At 37.5% G+C, this 22893-nt stretch overlaps 1 protein-coding gene across 1 annotated transcript; it reads left to right on the forward strand.

Annotated features, from left to right (window-relative positions):
• The first annotated feature begins 2958 nt into the window (after nucleotides 1-2958).
• Nucleotides 2959-11615, forward strand: tnfsf11 (TNF superfamily member 11). The gene is made up of 4 exons (XM_026913123.3): nucleotides 2959-3250; nucleotides 5043-5072; nucleotides 9600-9726; nucleotides 9812-11615. The coding sequence occupies exons 1-4, from the start codon at nucleotides 3062-3064 to the stop codon at nucleotides 10231-10233; spliced, it is 768 nt and encodes a 255-aa protein (XP_026768924.1). The 5' UTR covers nucleotides 2959-3061; the 3' UTR covers nucleotides 10234-11615.
• Nucleotides 11616-22893: the final 11278 nt, after the last annotated feature.

Genomic DNA, 22893 nt, shown 5'->3' on the forward strand with positions numbered 1-22893 from the left:
TAAGGACTTCAGAAAAAAAAAGAACAAAAAAACATCATGAGGCAACTAAAGATGCAAAGTGCCCAAATAGTTTGCGCTCAAATTATGTCAAAGTGCCCCTGTTCATCAAATCATGCAATGTGTCAAAGGAACACTGCCAAAATCAACACAAGGTAAACCAAAAAGAAACACACGGCAGCATAGTGGAACAGTGGCTGTAACTGAAGCTTAAGGACAAAATGTGGTAGATACTTAACAGAATAGTTGTTAAACACAATGAAAATGCAGCATAAAGTAATTACTCTAGGATTGAATCAGCACTTTGTTGAAAAATTAAAGAACAACTAAATGTGGTGAGCTTCACAAAACTGAGATTTATGACCAAGCTGCCATTCGGAAACTGCTGGTATCCAAGGCCCACACACAAACACACATAACTTGGTGTAAGCAGCACAAAACCTGGACCCCTGAGCAATGGAAAAATGGAATATGGTCTGATGAGTTGACTTTCACCAATTTTCCTACTTTCAGATGTGTTTACATTTCAAGAAAACCAAATCCACAATGTTTGTTGCTAACTGTTTAACATGTTGGGGGATGCATAATTTTATGGATATCCGTATTTTGGAAGTCAAGTAATTTAGCTCAAGTAATTTCTCAGCCTGGTTGTATGATGGTCAAAGAATATGAGGCAATTTACAAGACCAGGTGAACTTTAACAACAGTTCCTTAATTATACTGTATACTAAGAAGGAAATTCCCAAATAGATGCTGCTAAAAATTCAAGTCTGCATTCATGAACACAGTTATGGAATCATGTAACTTCCAGAGGCACTCTAATGACCAGATCCGCTCATTGCATCACCTTTACTGTATGTTTTAGAGTAAAGCACTTCTTTGATCCCTCAAAGAACTGGAGGTGTTTCTTCTTAAAGGAAAAACAAGTAAAGCTGTAGGCGTGATGAAGGCAATGAGTGACCCCACTCCTTATAAAGTACTTTATATGTTGTGAGGTGTTTCCATTACTTTGTCCACCCCCCAGGGTTGTTCGAATGACTTCATCATGTCTCATCATTTGACCAAAGGCAACTGAATTGCAATTAACGCGGCACCATTGCAACACCTGCTTAATCATTCTACCCAACGCATACAAACGGAGACATCCTGCACGCCACTAAATCCAGCATCATTCAAGAACTTAGGCTGCATTCACACTGCAAGTAAAAGACCAAAATCTGATTTTTTTTCACAATCTCTTTTCTTTAATGACAGTGTGAACAAACAAAAATAATATTGGCTGACACTTTACATTTTAAATTCTGATTTGTTGTCTTTTATATGTGGTATATACAACATGTTTAAAAAGAGAATGATGGGAAATGAGAAGAAATTGGTGTCAGTGTGTTTCTCATTTATTCATTCATCTTCCATAACTGCATTATCCTGATCTGAGGTGGCGGTGGATCCGGAGCCTATTCCAGGAACACTAGGCCCGAGGCAGGGATACACCCTGAATCAGACGCCAGTCCGTCACATTGTTTCTTTTGATTTTCATTATTGTCATTTCTGTCAACACTCACAAAATAGAATAAAACAAGACAGGTTATCTAGGTGACTCTTTCCAAATGTGCAATCGCTAAGCTATTACTTTCAATGTGAACAGCCTTTCTTCTTTAAAATCACTATTGTGTATATTAATGCTAAAATGAGTGTTTTGTGCCATTGTTCAGAACTGTGTTGGATGAAGGCCACATTAAAAAGGTAATGTAAAAAAAAATTAAATTTATAATTGATTCATTAAACTTCAGTAACTATTTTATCCTGGTCAGGGTCACAGGGGATCCAGAGCCTATCCTGGGAACACTGGACACAAAGCAGGACTACACCCTGGATGGCACGTCGGTTCACACACATATTCACGCCTAGGGGCAATTTAGAGCAACCTATTATAGAACCAATTTAGAGAAGGTGAATTACCTTCTAGCATGTTTTAGGGAGGTGGGAGGAAACCATACACTGGTAAGGGTCACAGTGGATCTGGGGCCTATTCCGTGGCTGTAAAGAAGAATTACACCCTGGATGGGATGGCAGTTCATCATGGGAAAATAGATTTCAGCCTTAATGATGCTAGGGGAATGAACTGCCATGCAAAATTATTGTGCACTCAAATCATAGACTCTCAGAATCTTTCCTTGTTGCTGGGGTGGTACCATTATTATTTGTAACGTTAATGTGTATCTTTCAACTGGAAATGTTGATATAGTGTACCTTTAAAAAGACTGGACTGTAATTACATTTTAGCGTAAAGCTTTGAAGGTTCACTTTATGCGCCTTTCTAGGTAACTGATACCTACTAGAGGTGCAAAAGATGTACACCTCAGAGTGTAGCAACACCCAAGCCAGAAAATACAATAACAATAACAGTGCTGGTTATTGCATTAGGGGTGTTAATAAAATACTAATACACATTAAAACCCATAGTTTAAAAAGCATAATAAAGACAACATCATTTTCTTTAATAGTAATAAACAGCATTTAATATTGCAACTGTACACTCTGTACACTTTTTTTTTTTTACCTAGGAAGCTCGATGTACTCTTGAGGGTACCCTTCCTTGTCACTGGGTTGTCACTTTTATCCTCAAGGGTCTATCTTTTGCACCTTTAGTGTGAATGTTTTACCTGCTAAGATGCATAAAGTGTACATTATACATGTAAAATTAAATGTGTTAGATATACATAAGTGGTCCTTTAAAGCATTTTAAAGTTACACTGCATTCACGTTCCCATGTAAAAAAAAAAAAAAAATACACACTGCAGGTATAAAAGATGTCTTCTTGTGTGTACCACCCCAGTGTACAGTTCGGTGCTTTTTTCTTTGTATAAATGTCCATAATGAAGTCACTGGCTTGTAAACTGACTGTGCTGCCGCTGGTGCGCGAGACAGTTCCTAAGTCCGCTATTATCTGATTGGCTGAGTCTCTGCACGGCAGCGCGGCCGCTTTGCCCACCCACCGTTTATATAGCAATCCGCGCACGTTACCGACTTCCTGCACCGAGGAGGTTATTAGAAGCGCGCGCTCATGGCAGCTAATGATTATCGCGGTTACCTGCGGAACCATATGGACATGGAGCACGGGGGCTCGCGCTTCCAGCCGCCGACCCAGAGCGCCCACAGGCCGCTGATTTTCGGCACGCTGGCCGTGATGGGACTGCTGCAGGTCGCGTCCAGTGTCACCATTTTGCTGCACTTGACCGGTTATCTCCGCGAGGTGAGCCACGCGAAAGCACACTTTCTCTGTACACACTGGCACGATTACAGCACGAGCCTGTCCGTGGCGCGCGTGAGATTAAGTGCAACTCTGTTGACCTTGAAGCAGTTGAAGCGAAGTGCGTACTGATAGAAACGTTTGGGTTTAGAGCTCAAACTTCGATTGTGTTGTAATTTTCACTGCTCGCGTGTGCGTTTCTGAAGTCGCGCGCTTTCGTTTTTACCTGCGTGTCCGCTGGAAATCGCAGCGAGGGACTCTGTGCAGAACTGGAAATGGCGGTTGGGGCTTATCTCAGCCTGTATGTGTCGCTTAGACGCCCTTTTCTTTGTTTTTTTTGAAGATCATCTTCAGGCAACGTGTTCGAGTTCTCCGAAAAGAAACTTTCACAGCGCTAGATTCCGCAGCATGTCGCCTCACTGGTTTGTGTTCTGACACGCGCACAATAGCACGAGCTTGATTTTCCGACTCGATAATGGCACTTGGCGCTGTGTCTCAGTGTGCAAGCTCACAACGCGGAGCTGTTCAAAGGTTTTGTGTGACTTGGAGGCTGCTGTGCTTTCACAGCGCTAAAGGATGCTGGTGTAGGATAGGAAAGGTTGGGAAATCACCTTTCTTAAAACAATCTGCTTCCATGGTTTGGTTCACTTTTGGTTTGGCAAATTAAAGAGAGAGAGAGAGAGAGAGAGAGAGAGAGAGAATGAAGTTTAGGGCTGAGGATGTCTAAATTGTCCTTAAAACCAAACTTGTGCATAAATCTGGACAAAAAGTAAAGTATGCATTAAGCTTTTCATCCCAGGACAGAGAGCAGGGTTTGTAAAGAAAACATGTTCAGGATCTTCCCAGCTCTCATTTGCTTATGTAGGGGCTTCAGATTGAACTGATCATTAATTTAAGTAGCTCACACACACACACACACACACACACACATGCACGCACACACACACGCGCGCACACACAGGCCCATCACAACATGGTATAAATCTTAATCAAGGCCAGCTTCCCTTGTTTATGAGTCTTCACTGTGAATCTTGTGTTGTGAGGCTTTGGCATGAATAGTAGTGTATAAGTGTGTGAGAGGCTTTTTATGTCCTGGGGGAGAGCCCAAGTAACAGACAGAAGATGAATTTCAGTTGTACTTGGCACAAAGTACAGACTGGCTTTGGAAAACGGATGCAGAGAGAAAATCAGATGAAGAAAATTGCTGATTTTTTTCCCCCTATGCATAGTATTTTTTAAGTTACTGCTTCTTCTTTTTTCTTGTATTATTCTGAAAAATGGGAGGGCACATGACACAAGAGGATATTTGAATTTAACTAATTAGATCATAACCAATACCAATCCACATACATCACCCTTTTCTTAGTAAAAGCCCAGTTTCACCTGCATGTATAAAGGAATGAGTCATGGACAGTCTCACCTGTACACTGAGCGTGCTTTGGCTCGCATATTTTTAATCACAGCAATTACAATGTGCCCTGGTGTGCACGTGATTTTGTAGTTGTTTGTTTTGTCTTCTCAGAATAGACTGAAAAATAACTTCTGCTTCCATCAAAAATTAAATTTTTGGTTAGCTAGCCTGAGATCCATCAGTGCATGCCTTCAGATATAACCTCTTGTAGGAAACATCTACACATCTGTCTCAGGTTTACCCTGTGAACAATATGTGTTTTTTATAAGTTCATACACATTACAAAGTATGCAACTGCCCCCATATAGAGTCATTTTATATGCCATTTTACAAGCACGTGATTGAATACAGATGCAGGACTGAATCATGTTTGTTATTTTTCAGGTTGACCTTTCTTCAGCTCAGCCTATAGAGGTGAGTGTCTTTGTCTTGAGATTTTACTGATATTTCACTGATTACGCCACAGGAGACTTACTTCTTATACAAAAAGGGACCTTATCTTTATTTGGTGCTATGCAGCTTTGGTGTTAAGTTCTGTTCAAGTCTGTTTAGTTGCTAAAATGAGTAATTTCCATGAAATACTAGTGCTCGTAAATTCCAAGTAAACTAAAAATGGTCATATAATGGTATTTAGTTTGGTAGAACTAATGGTCCTCTTTTGTTGATGACATCCAAGATATTCTTGCTGCTCTTTTACATGCTTGAAGCCACTGTTTTCTCATAATTTGTTTAAAGCAGAAGATAAACATTGAGCTACATACCGCAGCTGCTGTCAAACATTTCCGTAACTGTGGTGGTTGGGGCTGCCTGTGTAAAGGTCAAGCCAGAGAGCTTGGGCCTGTTGTCTGTCAGGATAACCACTATGAGGAGTTAACACGCATGTCATCAGCCTCATCACAATGATTTATAACAAGGGGCATGTTTACATAACCTGGGTTTGGTTTATACACAAAAAATATGAGGTGCATGTCAGTGCTTCTCTCCTCGCTGTTTCTTTTCATTCCTTCTCTCAGACTGATGGGAGAGAAATGCTTTGCATGTGGCTTTGCTAATGGCCTCACAATCACTAACACTAATCACCAGCATAACAGTGCAGGTGCAGCATGGAGTCACATGGGAAACATGTAAAAAGGTTAGAGGTTTTTATTTTGCACCTCGTATTTATGACACTTTCGATTTAATTTGATAGGTTTTGGCCCTTAATAGGACTCACTCAAACCACCCACACTGCCTGGGAATAGTAGTGTATCATCTCATTATGTTTAAAAGCATTTGAGCAATGACTTCTTGGTCATGCTTTTTTCACTGTGGACTGTTGACAGTTTGCACAGCCTCAGACATTTCTTCTAAGAAAAAGCTAAAAAGCCAGTGTGTAAATCCACGATGTCTCTTGCTCTGTTTTATATTTCTCAAGTGCGGTCCAAAGTTGTATATACTGGCCTACACTTTGTTTGTGGTCCGCCCAAACTCTTAGGGTCGTAGCAGAACAGCATCCAGAACACTGCACAGAAGACAGCTAATCAAAGCGTTTAATCACAATTGTAGTTGTTGTGTTTACTGTGGAATGATAGCTATGCTATTTGGAAAAATATTGTGAAAAACATAGTATTATATTTCATATAGCTCAGCAGAGGGTAGTATTTGTTAATGGTTGATGTTTGGTACTGTAGCTGTTGATTCTGATGCAGTGTTGCCAAATTTCATTCACTGGTCCGTCAGTTATAAACAGCAAAATCTGACTGTAATCATGCAATGTAATCATGCATCATTTCGAAGCTTTGCAACCATCAACATCTTTAAGTGCGGCATTTACTAAAATCTGGATAATTTCCTGGCAGGTCAGTTTTAGTGCAGTACCACGCATTTCCAACAGGTTTCACTGGAAACACTCAGTGCATCTCTCAGAATTAACACTTGAAAGTGTTGCATTCATTTGTTTTCATTTTGAAATGAAAATGAGAAAACAAGGAAATGTTTTTTGTTTTTGTTTGTTTTTCTTGGAACACATTAAAATAGGAAATTAATTATTTTTTTCATAAAAATATGAAATAAATTGACTTGAAATATTGGAATTTTAAATGTTTCTACTTGTTTCACCATACAAAGTCTAGAAATCACATATTAATGAATCCGTATATGAAAAAATGCCAGCTGAAGCACATTTCAGTGTGAACAGTCACCCTGGAAATACAAGTTCTACAGGCTACTTTCTGGTTAAGAAAGTACTCTGGAACTTTGTTCTTTTTTTCATAAATTATATAATAAAAATGGGCTCAACATATGCAGAAATAAATTGTAATAATAAATTAAATTTTAAATAAATAAATAAATATTCTTAAATTGTAGCCCCTGGGAAAATCCTGCTGATTTTTTTCAGCTACCATGTCCTCCTCCTTTACGTCACAATCTTGCTATTTTTTTTTAAAAAAAAGTATGTATTAGTCCATATTAGCAATACATTAGGCATATCTGGCAATCTATCCAGTAATAGCTGATACACATTGTTTAATTAATGTTAAATTAATGGTAGATTAATGTTAAATTAATGTTTATTAATGTTAGTTTCATTAAAAATGAAACTAAAACGATAAAAAAAACAAGCAAATGAGAAATATAAGATCTTTTAGTAAAGTAAAAAGTTCTATAGAGATATTCACGTATTCGAAATGAAAAACAAATGTAATGTACAGGGAGCAAGACCAATGTAGTCACCTTGAGCTTTATCTCTGTCTTTCTTCTTTCGTGAAGGGGCACTTACGACAAACCTCTGTAAGCATGTGAGTGAGCAAATAAACTGCAGTTAGTTAATATAACTGATGTTAACTCTACACCTTTCATCATACCTGTCTAATAGATGTAAGACAACAAATTCAACATATAAAATCATAATTGAAATTTACATGTATTTCCAACTCAGGCTTGAAAGTGTCTTTCCTGAATTGAAAAGGAGGAATTTCCAAGTTTGTTTTTTTTTTTTGTTTTGTTTTACTGAGATTTTGTTAAGCTCATTTTTAGAACAAGTTGAACTTCCTTGTTTTCAGAGAGTGCATGTGACTGTGAACTTTGGCTGTTTGCCAAACATCCAGGCCCAAAAAAAACTGTAGCATTCCTTAGTTAAACACCCTTCCAAGTTGGTAAAGTTACAGGAATGTGCCATCTCCATGTCACCTGCATCATTTTGGTGACACATAATATAACACATATGTTTCCCTGTCCTGAGAAAAAAAACTCAGAAAACCTGTTTAGTCGAAACTTGCTTATATAATGGAAGCCTAGGGGAATTGATGAAGTTCATTGATAAACATTTGAATTATAGTGAAATTACAAAACTAGAACCATTCTACCAATATAAAAATAAGTCCCGTCACTTGATTTCATTAGGTTATATCATATCTGTGGTTGATTAGGTAGAAACCAAGGTGTTTTGTATTACTTTGAAGCCACACTGATTGGTAATGCATAGCCACAAATTCTCTCCTCAGAAAAGAACAAATTGCACAAATTTATAGCTTAATTTACAATACAATAAACAAAAATATTATCAATTGCCCTAACAGCTGCTAATGGACTTTCATTATAAATGTGTTTTGAGTAAACAGGTTTTCCATCCCCTCCGTACAGGGAAGCATGTTGAAATATCTTTCTACACATAGACAACAGATGATGTAGATAGTGGTTGTGAATTAAAACAAACTTTCACAATGGTTTAGATTGCAGTCTAAACTTTAGGACCCTTGCACACAACAAACAAGATTTCTTTCATCCCTTTCTGCCATTTCATGTTTAATAAATTCATCCATGTGGAAAATCTCAACATTGTTTCAATATTTGTAAAGGCAAAGGCATACTATTAGCTGTCTTCCATGGGAAACACTAAGTGTGCATTCTGCATGGTTTCACGTACGCTTTGGTGCTATTTGACATTTGTTTTCTCCAAGAGACATCATAAGGCCAGAGTCAGCCTCATTAACATGCAATGTTACAGGAAATGATTTCAAATCAGTCACAAGCCAAATGGGGCCACATGCTATCCTTTTCCATCACACACAACACTCGCTGCTTTAGCTAAATAGCCGTTTAGTCTACAACCTTTGTATAGACTAAATGTTAAATTTTTTTATTTGTCTAATTGCATTTGTCTTATGCAATTAGATTTTCCACTGTGTCATTTATTTACACCAAATTCCCAATCTTGATAATATTCAAATCTTGGTTGTTGTTACAGAAATCAGTGACTTGACTGAAATTTCTGTTTTGATTGAATAATCATATCATTTCAATCAATGATTTGGATAAAACATATAAGATTTTTTTAACATAACATGCTTAACTGATTTATTATCATTCTGAAGCACATGGTCTCATGCAGTTTTTTTGGCACTGCTGTGTGAAAAGCCAGTCTTTGTTCCACAGTACTTACTTAACTGGTACTTGTCATGTGTAGAAATAACTATAGAACCTACATTAGTACTGTAACAATAGAGGCTTTACTTTTACAACAATAATCTCAGTTAAAATTTTCATTTATGTTTACCATGATCTGGGTTATTAAATGTGGCTAATTATGGTGCAAACGTGACTGCAGCTTTATGGTCTAATTCATATGGAAATATATTACTATTATGTCTTGACCATCATTCATTATGAACTTTTACATATGTACAGGTAGGAATGTGTTTAGTGATTCTGTAGATTCCATCTTAAGAATATTTCTGCTGGATTTTTAATAATGGTTAATAAATGAATACATGTTGTTAATAAGTTAATTGATCTACTGTTTTTTTTTTAATCATTGTTCTATCAGTGCTATGTCTTAATTACAGTTCTGCTATTCAAATGCATGTTTATGATCAGTGTTAATAGGCTCCAGGTCAAATTGCTCTCATTTCCTTCCCAAGTTCTTCCAAAGGTTCCATACCTTTTTATTCTGTTCTTCTTCAGGAAGTTCATTCTGAACCCATAATTGCTGATGCATTCAGAGACATCAAGAAAAAGGACAGATCCAGAAAAAAAGATCAAACACCTGTAGCTCACCTTTCTGTCAAGACCCCCATGGACTTCGCAAGCAGTAAGCAAATGCTACTTTTCAGTTAGATCTGAACACTTATTGCATTGATGTTCAATTTTAACCTGTCCTTAAATTGAATTTGCAGCCGACTCCAAGGTCGTGACCACTATCCATTGGAATCAGTTCCATGGCACTCTGACAAAGGTCAAATACCACGACGGACGATTTGTGATGGAGGAACAAGGATTGTATTACGTGTATGCAAAGACCTGTTTCCGGTATGCCCCTGATCACGCCTCAAAGAAACAGGATGTTAGCAACGTCCAGCTGATTCAGTATATTTTCCATGAGAGTCACACCCAGTCTAAACTCAAACCTGTGCTGCTTTCGAAGAGCGGAGGCACGTTTAACTGGAGTGACCCAAACTACAACATGTACTGTGTGCAACAAGGAAGAAGTGTCCGGTTGGGACAAAGCGACGGCCTTTTTGTCAACGTGTCCAATTCATGGCTGTTGGATCCAGAGCCAGAGGGGACTTACTTTGGTGCTTTTAAAATGAGCACCTGACTTTTGTTTATTTTTGCTACTGAACTGGTTTATGCACATTTTACAACCTTATGAACAATTTCAACATGACCAAGAACCACTGAGCACTTATATTTTAGATCACTGACTTCTGACTATTTTTTTTTTCAATATTGATTTATATTGTACATCATTAAGGGCACATCAGAATTCTAACTGTTAATTTTGTTATAAAAGTTTTGGCATGTTAACATTAACTGCCATAGTAGGTTAAGACAGCATTGCTACTTCATTATGGACTTCACTTGCTCTCCATACTTTTGTACAAACCTTGCAGATACAAACTGAGTGAAATTCTGTTTGTCAATGTTAAATCTAGGAACACACTTCTGGATGTATGTCACCTGATAATTACCTGGGGTAGTTACAAGCTCAAGGAAGTGCTGTAAGTGGCTGGTCAGATTTTGGCACGGCAACAGCAGGACTAGGTGGTCACACCCTGAAATAATGGTTTTTTAGTTCCAGGTCTGCAACTCCATACACAGTTTTTGTAATAATCAATCTTCCACCCACAATCTTCAACCTTTCAAGAGTTGAAGCAGGTGTATTAAGCAGGTAAAACACAGATGTAGTACAGTCCTCTCAGATCTGCCATTTAGAACCACTGTTTAAAACCTTAAATTAAATATTTGTTATGCTCTGTTTAGCAAGCTGAAGTCCTGGAGCAGATTTGGCACTGATTTCACAACTCCCAATTTAATACAATGTTAAAAGATTAACAAAAAGGCTGTTGGAGGTCTATGCCAGCCATCATGCAGACCTTTGTTATATAATGGGATTTTTGTTGGTTATGCAAAATTACTTTGAACTAAGCAAAACAAAATCAAAGATAGCTGGCCTGTCTTTTAGTCATTGTGAGAGCTGAAAAGATTGACATGAATACAGTGAACCAAACTGAGTTTGGTACATGCTAATTTAAAGAGTTATTTTTCATTTCGCTCCTTTTGGAGGAAATGAGAAAATGCACTAAATGTATTTATTTATTTTTTATGATGAAAAAGATGGACATTTGTAAAATGTTCTGTCTGATTCTAAAACTCTTGTACATTGTGTATGTCTGCCTAAGCTCAATTTTTTCTACAGATTATGGTTGACAGGCATTGACTTTAGGTCAGTCGTAGATCTGCTTTTTTGCAAGTGGGGCACGCACAGTTCTCCATTTAAGCCTTATTTTGAGCGGTTTCTCATTAAAGAAACTTTGTATTTATGTATCTTGTATTTGACAGTTCTGTGCGCAAATTCTCATTCAACATACAATTTAAATTTCAAACGTAAATTGTTAAGGATTTTTCATATCATCAAATGTTTTGTTTAATAGTATTGTTTATTTATATCATTCTAACTAATAAAAATACTTTTCTAAATATGCCTAAAATGCTGTATTGCTGCTTTTGCTTCAGGTTCAGAGCTAATTTGCAGAAATTAGTTGCTTAGCTTGTTTTGTTCAGTAGGAATAACGTGTCATTCAGCTATTTTTCAGCTACATTGTCTCTTTCACTAAACGGCATAAATTTAGTGAGTCCTCCAATTGGTCGGTACATGAGGATGGTTGATTCTAATGACAGTCTGATGAGTCTGATGAGTGAGAGAGTCACTGCTTGGTCCTCAAGCAATGCTGTTAACATTTAAATTCTCAGCTTTACACTTGACCTCTATACTACCTCACTTGAGATGAAAAGTGTCTATGAAATGAGTAAAAGTATAACTCTGTAATTAAAAGATTTTTTTTATTTTCATTTGTTAGTTGGTGCCCTGCGATGGGTTGGGACCCCACCTAGGGTGTCCCCCCGCCTTGTGCCCTAAGTCCCCTGGGATAGGCTCCAGGCCCCCCCGCGAGGATAAGCGGTACAGAGAATGTATGGATAGGTGGATTTGTTAATTGTATACGACTTTACAGGATTTCAATACAGTTCTCTAGGTTAAAGCCTCCATCTCCCTTTTGTTCTCTTAAGGCATTAAGGAAATTGTTTGCTGGAGCTGTTAGAATCCTTTTTAACTAGCTGTTTAAAGCTAATAAACACTGATTACTATCCTAAGAACACCCATCCATGAAGGCAGTTGATGCTTTCCATATTTCCCTGCTGGATTTCAGTTACGAGAGGTGAGTTTTCCACATAGAGCATTTCAGTACAACAACTTGCCAGAAAGTGTCCAGAAGTGGGGTGGGTGGGGGCACTGACTGAAATGAAGCCGTGTTTTATAACCAAATGGTGCTTTTGTCAGCAGAACATGGAGCATTGATACATTGTACGATTAGTGAACTTTCTTTTATGGGATTCTGTGGTTGGGCAAAAATGGCTTTAAGGTAGGATTTATGATGCAGCTGTGAACTTGTTTTGCATGTTAAGGTTACTTAGAAGTTTGCACGCTCACACATTCCTCCTTTGCTGACTAAGCATCGGTTATTTTTGTTCTGTGCCACATTTCAGAAAGAGCTCTAACTGAAAGCTATCCATTTAGGTTTGGGTGAAAAAATAAGTAAATAAAAAAAATAACGGGCCCCTGTACTGACCTCGGCTTGTGTGCCCACAGTCTTCAGGACCTTGGACAGCACAGTTCCAATCTGCGTGATCCATCAAGGCTGAGACCAAATGCCAAAAGGCTGATATGCTGTTAACTAGTTCTGACTTGATTGGTTGCACTTGTTGTCCCTGATCATTACAGGTTGATAAAGGAAGTGTTTTGTAGCTAGTGATGAAGTCAGAGGCCAACAAGCATGGGCACTAGTTGCTAGATGGCAATTTTATTTTATTTTAGGTAATAGTCTTAATAATTATATTACATTAATAATAATACATTATATGGCCAAAAGTATGTGGACACCTGATGAATCACACCCATATGTGCTTGTTGATCCCATTCCAGATTTAGTCCCCTCCCTTTGCTGTTATAATAATCTCCACTCTTTGGAAGGCTTTCCATCACTGTGTGGATTTGTACTCATTCAGCCACAAGAGCATCAGTAAGGTCAGGCACTCACATCGGGCAAGGAATCTGAAGAGTCTGGCATGCCGTCAGTGTTCCAGTTCATCCCAGAGGTGTTCAGTAGAGTTGAGGCCACTCAAGTTCTTCAACACCAGCCTTGGCAAACCATGTCTTTATGGACCTAGCTTTGTACACAGGGGCCTCTTAGTTCCAGTGAAAGGAAGTCTTAATGCTACAGCATACCAAGACAAAAACAATCGAGACATTCCGACATTGTGGCAACAGTTTGGAGAAGGCCCACATATGGATGTGATGATCAGGTATTCAAATAATTTGGGCCATATAATATATTACCAGTGTTCATTATAATGAACACAAAAACAACAGCAGTGCTATACAACAGCCAACATGAAGTCTAACATGACCTAGTATAGGTAAAGCGATCAAATTATTTATGAAGAGAAAATTACAGTTAGTGTTGTTGTACATCATTCATAAAGTTGTGTGCAAATGTTGGGCACCTCTGGCCAAATTACATGTTTTACTGATTTTTGAAGTGAAGTCAACATAACCACTGCAGCAAACTATTCAAAAAAATAAAGCATTGTTCTGTTAAGCCGAAGTTACTTTAAATTTGATGAATTTTAAAAATAGGAAAATATAGTAATTGTGGCCAGTGCAAAAATACGTGTGTAGTACATAAATATTTCTTACCAATGTTGTTTATATGGTGTTTAATTGGTATAAGGTTTTTATTTCTTTTCCATGCTGTCATCACTACTGACAGCTTCTGTTTGTGATCTACTATCATTTAGTCTAAACCATTAAATTCCCAGAATGTGTTGTTGGGTCAGACATGCTTTCCTTACTCTTGTAGCTACAAATCCTATTAGTTTCAATGTAGTTACTGACTAATTCATAGTAATTGCTGAATAATGTCTAAAAATGAATAACTGATAATAAGAGGAAAGCGTAGTAAAAAGCCAATCTGACTAACCAGCATACTAAATACCCTGTTGGTTAGCTTGCTATGTAAACTTTCATGTCATGCTTTAATGGTCAGGTTTATTATTCCCAACACCCGTATACCACAATGAAATAACTTAGACAAGCCACATTGGTCGGTTGTAGGTTTCACCACATCATTTACTTTCATTGTTATGCTAAATTAGAGTAACCTTCTGTGATATTTGCTGTTTTCCTAGTAATCTGAATAACAGTCATCGACATTTTCCTTTAGTTTCCTTTAGTCTGTAAGCTTCTACTAACAATGCCTTTTTATTGAAATTAATTTTATTAATTTTTTGTTAGCATAATTAGTTTAATACACATTATTGTATACAACACACCCACATATGTGTGTGTATATATATATATGTGTGTGTATGTGTGCGTGTGTGTGTGTAATACACATATATTAAACAGAAAAGGTGGATGGTGGATGTTAGATCCTGGGAGTTTAAAGGGTTAAAAAAAGGTTTAAAAAAATCATGGTAGAAATATTTTTTATTTTAGGAAAATAAAAAGAAATAGTAAGGGTAGTAAGTGATACTGCACATAACATTAAAAATAACTGAAGTTGCGCCAGTTAAAAGATTTGCGTGGAATTAATGTTCAGTGGTAATTAAAATGATGCTTCACTGTTATTTCCATAACAAATAAGGGGTGTTTGGTTACAGAGAGGGAATCCCCCGGTGATTCATCTGCAATGAAGTTATCTTTAAGCAATCCAGAAATGAAGGGCCTCCTTCTCCAAAGTAAGAGAGATTATTGCCAGGCTTATGATAAAGCTCTCTGCATATGCATGCTTTAATCACTTTAGCTGAGGAGATTAGTATGCACTTAGTGACAGAGCGGCAACTAATATTTTAGATTTGCTTCGGTGTCTGTTTCCAAATGTACAAGAAGCTACCGTACACATTGTAGATTAATTTAAAGACTGTCTGTCATTCCATGCTTGTATTCATCATTAAAGAAATTTAATTGCTTAAGGTAAAGTGCTCAAGACATGTCATATATTTATGCCTATGTTGTACAAATGGGAAGCACAGTGGTGCAGTGGGTAGCATTGCCACCTCACACCTCCAGGGTCCCATCCTAAGCTCAGGTTACTGTCTGTGTGGGGTTTTGCATGTTCTCCCCCTGTCCATGTAGTGTTCCTCTGGTTTCCTCCTACCTCCTGGAACATGCCAGAAGGTGGATTGGCTACTCTAAATTGCCCATCTGGGGCGGTTTCCCGCCTTACACCCAATGTTCCAGGGATAGGCTCTGGATCCACTACAACCTTGATCACAGGATAATGCAGTTACTGAAGATGAATGAATGAATGAACGAATGAACGAATGAATGTTTTACAAATGCACAGTCTCATCTGTGACAGGAAGCAAGTAGACAAGGAAAGCAAGTTGGTTTCTTCTTATATATTTTTTGCAATATCTTGCACATAAATACATGAAATAAAAATTAAATATCATGCAGCATATGATATTCAGTTTCAGGGTACAGCCCATTAGTTAATTAATTTGTAATGGCAACTAATCCTGATGTCCATTATGTGGAGAGACATTATTATTTAAACCTCAAAGACCCACATATGGGTGTCATGGCTATACAAATTTTAGCCATATAGTGTAAACCACAAAAAAACTCCTGACCCATAAAACTGGCATATGAGATAAGACTACAGATAGGACACATTTTATTTTATTCCAAACTCCCATCATGTGTAGACAAGAAGGAGTTAATTGCTGACAGCTAACCACATACTCTAGCTAAGCTTTGGTTAAAGATTCCCAGAACCTTTGCTTACCACTGCATATCATCTTCTCAAAAGCTTCGAACTTAATCCTAAATTGTGTTCTGTGGAACAGATTAGCCTGTAGAAATATGACTTCTACTTGTGTTTGTGATCTTATCCACATCTGTATCAAATGGGGACGAGGAAACATACATTCACAGTAAACATGCATTCTAGCTATGTGTCAGGTTTGATAGTATCGTTGATCTTTGAGTGCTTATCATTGAATCAAACACTATAAATATCAGTCAGGCTTGCATGGTGCACATTTGTGATCTTATCTATATCTGTATCAAATGGGGACACAATGTGTCCCAGTTAACATTATTTTTATCTACGGTATGTGTCACATCTGATAGCATCTGTTTAGAGTGCATTTCAAACACTATAAATGTCAGGAAGTCTTGCATGATGCACATTGTCTGTCATGTTCGTTGAACACAGAAATGTTGAGTCAAAGATAATAAGATTCAAAGATAGTTTCTTCTTTTTTAAAGTTTACTTTGAACTTGCTTAGTTACTTCCTGTAAAGGAACAATATTTGCCTTTTTTTCTAGCATGAGAAAGTCAGGAGGCATCATAATCCAATTTCCTATATCATAATTAGTCACACTGGGTATACCAAGCTCTGTATATTTATATTCTCCTCTAGACCTTGACATAATATCCTCTAAATTACTTCTTATGCTAGCTATCTGTCCTTAAGAAACCACATTTTCTTTCTAAGATTTTGGAGAAAGTTGTTACCCAACCGCCTTTTTTAAAAATAGCACAATGTTTTTTCCTTCTGGTTTTCAGAAACATCATAGTACAGAATCAGCACTGGCTAAGGTGGTCAGTGACCTCTGGTTATCTCAGATTATTATGGATATGTTTTTGTCTTTGGTTCTACTGGACTTGATTGAATCATTTGACACCATTGACCCTGATATTGTAATGGACAGGCTTGAAAACACAGTTGTTTTGTTGGTTTAGATCTTGACAATCTGCTGTTGGTTTGTCATCTTAAATGGAGATTTTTTAGAGCCTGAAAAAGTAGAACACAGTGTCCCACAAAGTTCTGTTTGGATCCCTAATTGTTTTTATATATATAGGCCCTTGGACATTTAGCCTACTTCACATGATGGCTTGCTTTCTTTTCTTTCCTTTTTTAAAAAAAAAAAAAGATTAAAAAGGAAATTTGTTTACTGGCACTGACACACTAAATCCACCTATTATAGAGGAATTTCTGTATCTGTATCTGTAGAGCAATATTAGCTCTGTTTCATTATGGTGTATGTTACAGCTGCAGATGCTTGACATCTGTTTGTCATTACCGAGAGTGTGTAATGAACTCTGTGACAGCAGCTGTTCTCATGCAACATTCAAATATGCACTTATTCAAAATGCCCACACCATTTTAAGGCTCTAGAGCTAACATTAACAATAGATTTAGCAGTAGCCTAATGATGAAGCCCATCTCAATCATAATAAAGAAAAAGAAGACATTTATGGTCTATTAGAGAAAAGTAAGTATCAATAAACAGAAAACAGACCATGATTTATAAACACTAACTCTAACTTTTATGTGCCCGTGAGTCTAAATGTACTGCTGAAGATCTTCCTTTCCTTTTTACATGAGGTTCATATTGAGTCTAATAAGTTTCCATTACGTGGAGCTTTGTAGGACGTTTGCTCAGATGGTTTCTCTTTGTACTGGATGGTTTGACAAACATATCAGTCTTGTGTGGAAACTCAAATGGAAAATCATTTGTTGTTTTGAATGTCCTAAATTAGAGGTTTTGAGGTGACTTATTGGTCAAAACACTGCAAATTGTACAGGACAGTATATATTTTTTTATCTTTATACACTTATGTCTAAACACAGTAGAATAAGTTACAAATAGTGAATCATTATGGATTACCTTAAATTAACAACAACAAAAAAATGTAGTTTGTCATGTCGGTAAAGAAGATTCTACTGTGGTGCAAAACTTACTAACCATTACAAAGCATTACAAGGACTCCTTCCATAAATGTGAAATAAACATCTCTTTACAGAAAACTTCACCATTACAAAGATTATATATTTTTCTTTGTTTTTAATCAATTTATTATCAGACTTAGCTAATATGGATTTTCCACCACGTGTTCCTGTGAATGAGCTGTTACTATAGAAATGTTATTGTATTGGAATGAGCGCAGTAATAAACCTGTGGTTTACACCTGTGACTTGCAGCTGAACTACTATCCAAGCTTCTGATATAGAAAATTAATCAGTGACCATTTGTACAGCCATGTAGCACAGCCTAGTAAACAGAAATGAGACGATTCACTGCCCTGCACTTGCAGGTCACACAAGCACACACTCTCCATAAACAGATCACTGGCCTTCTCTGGTGATCTTGGCAGACATGCAAGAGCGAGAAAACCTCAGAGTATACAAGTCATTTTACAACATGTATAGAACAGACCTAAACAAAAGCCTTGAAATTGAAACAGGCATCATGGTATGCTTGTAATTTTGTGCCAACTGGAATGTTCCACCTTCAATAGTCCCCCCACACACATACCCGCAAGCAGTGCAGCAACAAAGATTTTATTTCTTCAGCTATTTTAAGCTTCAGGTTTACTGCATGTCTGTAATTCAAAAAGATTGATTGATTGTTTTTGCAGGCATATTAAACTGATAATCAGAAACCAGCCCTTTTTGTTCTTTTTTCTTACCACATGGCATGATTTGTTGGTTTGCAAAATTATCTGTTTATTAAATTGGTGCATTTTATTAAAATTTTCCCTGTGAACTCTTTCACACTTTGCATACATTTCTCTCTCATAAGTATTTTAGTTTACAAACATACACTGTATCTCAGGTATTTATAAAAATTAATTATTCACTGCTGATTTAAAGACACTGACGACTGAACACATGCTTTCCAGCTACACAGCTTACTGTGCATAAAGATGTTTATCCTGCAGGTAAACAGAGAACTTGACATACATAGGCAAGATGAAACCACTGATGACACTTATCTGTGTCACCTCAACTGTTTCACTGTATCATTGTAACACAGTTTAGCATCTTACTAAAGCATGTTGGTGCTTTAGTCCTTCAATGAATATTCATACAAACACAAGCTATGCAATACAAGGATTTCTTTTGTTAGTACATGGGCACATTTAAAACCAAGGCATATTCATTGCAGCTCTTATATAAACAAGAATATGATGCTGAATGTGCAGCGATAGCGTGAGAAGAATACGTTAATTTCAGTCACAAAGGTGGTCCCGTCCTTCTCCCCTGTGACTCAACAAATCACAGAGTGGAGAGCGTCAGGCTAAACACTGGTCAAGATTTGGTGCCTGTTTCACCACACTGTGCTCCAGATGCTGAATGATCATGCTAGGTGAGCTGGCAGTTCTTCTAAAGCTTCGGTTAAGGTTGACTAAACTCTCTATTTGATCTTTACCCTCTCTTCATCTCTAGACATTGCTAATTTCACATGGCACCATGCAGCAGACTGCTAAGGGGCTGGGCACAAACCTTTGTGCTTTTGATCTAGCACCCTTATTATGCACAGCGGTTTTTCAAACATGAAAAGACTTTACAGCAGACCTGCACATGTACATTGGACAGATTAAAAGATCATCTTAAATAATGAAGAAGTAATTATGTCATGTTTCACATGACTGCCGAGAACAGGTGGTTAGGGCACTTGAAATATGGCTTCTGAGAAGAAATATTAGGTATTAATCTGATGATTTGTGTAATTGCTTCAGGAATCAGGAGGCAGACTGTAAACACAGACATGACAACATTGTTTTGCATTAGTTCAGTGACTGCATACTTTCTAGGGAGTGGCCATTGCTGCTTCAGAAGAGTCATGACTGTGGTGAGTTAGATGAATAGGATGTCTGGCCACCATATGTCATGATTATGTTGAAACACATGGTCTAATAATACAAGTTAAATACTACTATAGTTTTTGTATGTTTCTGTTACACATTTTCACTAATGTATACAATGCATTCTTATGGTAAGTGCTACTAAGTGATTTTTGTTGTCATTTTCACTTTTTACAATACATACTACATGGTATGTACATATGATACATACCGTATGTATAGTAAATACACTAATAATACTCTTAAAGACATTTAATCTCAAAATATGCAGACAGCAGTGCATACACAACAATTCCCCACCCAAAATAATGTAATATTTGTTCATACAGAAAAAAAAAAGTTTTGGCAGATAAGGGTTTAAATGTGAATGATCTGAATAACGATTCACTGGAAAATAAACTGCTTGGTTTGACTACGTGATCCTTGCTGGGATTGTGGGCTGCTCTGTATGCTTGCTTTGAGCTAGCTGATTTGTTAAGCTTATCATAGTCCATGCTTTAGGTACAACATGGCAGCAGGACCTGAAAAGGATTTCCACATTGCCAAAAACAGATATAGAGTTTTTACATTTAAGTGTTATACAGTCGAAATTTGTTTAATCCCTCACTTACTCATTTCACAGTTTTGAGGCCCGATTCAACATCATCACAGTTTTATTCTCTTCTAGGCACTGCTATACCACTAGTATGGAAATCGAAAAAGTATATGCTTTCCTATATTTTTATTTGTTTCAAATTAATTGTGGGGATCTAGCGGAAAAAAACATTCTTTGTATTGTATAGCGGGACCATTCTGGTCTTCGGAGACTCACTTTTGTAGAATACCACAATTGCCTGAAATTGGACTTTACACAATAACTCGCTACAGTGTTGTGAAAGTGGTCTGACTGTCTTCTGGTCAAAGGCCTCCCCCAGGCTCCTGAACTGATTACGCTGTGAATAAACTGGGATACTGTTGGGAGTTCAGATGTATCATTGAGGATATTACTGAGACAGAAGACCACAGCATGGTCAGGGCTTTGTCCTGTGCAACTTCTAAATTAAGTCACTGAGTTTATTTGCTGGAATGTTTTTGTAAAACCGAACTGACCTCTGTTTCTGGGTTCATTGCAGTTGTTTATATTATTCTTATTTTTGCTCTGACAACCTCATACAAATGTTTTCAACCAATAGAAATGCCTGATAGAGATTATTTCAATTACTATGTATCGTTAGTTGTTGAAAACAAAATAATGAATATAAATCACAAGAGAAGCAGCTCTGTTCTATTCCATTCGTTAAAAGTAATCCAGCAGTGTTTTGCTGTCAAAATATATATATTTTTTGCCCAATCAGACAATCAGATTGACCCATTGTCCAAACCTATCATTCAGTAATCCAGCCAGAACAAGATATAGCTAATGACAGTGTCACTCTTCAGATCAGTGGCAAACTGTTGATGCTTGGTCTCCAGCGCTGTCATAGCCTTTAATTTGGAAACTAGCAGCATGCTGGGCCCATCACAGACTGGCCACATAGCCATGCGTTAGTGGTTTTCAACATGAGGTGCTCCTCTCTGCTCTATGGGAGGAAGGTTAGTGTGATGCCTCAAACATGCTGGCAAGGGAAGTCAGTCAATTTTCAGTGATGAGGAGACTTAGGGCAGAGGAAGTTCAACAGGTCAGGGTGTAGCTGTGTCTGCTATTACCCATGAGAATCCAGAGCAAGCGGATAGTCACAGGAGGCTCTTTTTTCCTGAAAAGGCTGTTGGAGCACCAAAGTGTGGGCATCAGCAGGCAGTTTTATTGCTTTTGCTATGGCCTCGGATTTTGTGCCAGTGCCAGACCAGAGAAAGCAAATATTTTGCTTGTCTCGCAGCTGTGCAGGTCCCATGTAGACTTCAGGCTGGAAAGAGGCCAGCCCTTGGTGGGGAAACAGTTGAGATAAATAACTTTCCCAGCAAAATAAAATTGTCTGTAATTATAATGTTAAATCACACTGCGAAGGACTATGAGTGGCGTCAGCACCCTGGTCTAAGCCTGATTTCATGCAAAGGGGAGATCCTTTAAACACCAAACAGCATCACTGAACTAAAGTCAAGGAATCTCATAACCTCTTTTTCCTCACACATTCTCATTGCAGGCAAGCCAAAGTGAAGACAGATTTTCATCCAGTGTACTGATTTTGCCTTCACACCACCATGGCAGTATAAACACAATCATAAAATCTGTTATAAAATCACTCTAAAGCCTCTCTCCAGCCTTTTCCCACTAATGCCAAGGAGTGTACATTAAAAAAAAGTTTAAGCTATTTGATCAGCAATACAGCTTGTCTCACTACATACAGAAGTCACTGGGTGTATTTTTACTTAATGAGGTCCAGGCAGATGTCTCAAATTAGAAGGCCATTACCTATAAACAGGCATGTCATGTGTCAATGCTGCCAGCAAGCCTAGAGTAAAATCAGTCTGCTGTGCCTATGCTGCAAAATTTCAGCAGAGCAGATAAATGACCATCTAAGATATTGACCCTCTCCTGAACATAGCCCCAAAGAGCCCCCGTAGAATGCCCTGGATGTCATCATCAGGAGACCATCTAACTTTCTGACTGACATTTTACTGACTGAATATTTACCATTATTATTGTTTTACTTATTATTCATGAAATTAATGTTGAGTTTAACAAATGCTGCACTGATTTTGTTTCATCAGTATATAATGGCTATACTGTATGTCTTTTGGATGTGAGACAACTACAAAAATATGTCTTCCCTCTGAAGCCCATCTGCAGTCTATTTTACCTTACAGACCATTTGTTCTGTATATGTAGTGAAGTTGAAGAGTAATTGGAGGAAAGGAAGCAGTCTTACTTTGATCATTGCAAAAATGCCTTGATACTATTTACGACAACATACCCATGCTTAATGTTGCATACATGATTTAGATTATTGTGAAGGTATAAAGCTTGAGTACCTATAGAGGAATAACATATTTCAGTCTAACACATAATATATTTTAATTCTAGTGAATGGGTTTGCTCCATCCTTGGTTAATTTCTT

This window comes from Pangasianodon hypophthalmus, chromosome 5 (genome assembly GCF_027358585.1).
Source record: "Pangasianodon hypophthalmus isolate fPanHyp1 chromosome 5, fPanHyp1.pri, whole genome shotgun sequence".
NCBI classification, from domain to species: Eukaryota; Metazoa; Chordata; class Actinopteri; order Siluriformes; family Pangasiidae; genus Pangasianodon; species Pangasianodon hypophthalmus.

Excerpts from the sequence above, each read along its gene's own strand:
- tnfsf11 (XM_026913123.3), top strand. The coding sequence starts at position 3,062 with ATGGCAGCTAATGATTATCGCGGTTACCTGCGGAACCATATGGACATG. Across the intron at positions 3,251-5,042 it reads TGACCGGTTATCTCCGCGAG|GTTGACCTTTCTTCAGCTCA; the intron begins GTGAGCCACGCG and ends GTTATTTTTCAG. Across the intron at positions 9,727-9,811 it reads CCCCATGGACTTCGCAAGCA|CCGACTCCAAGGTCGTGACC; the intron begins GTAAGCAAATGC and ends TTGAATTTGCAG.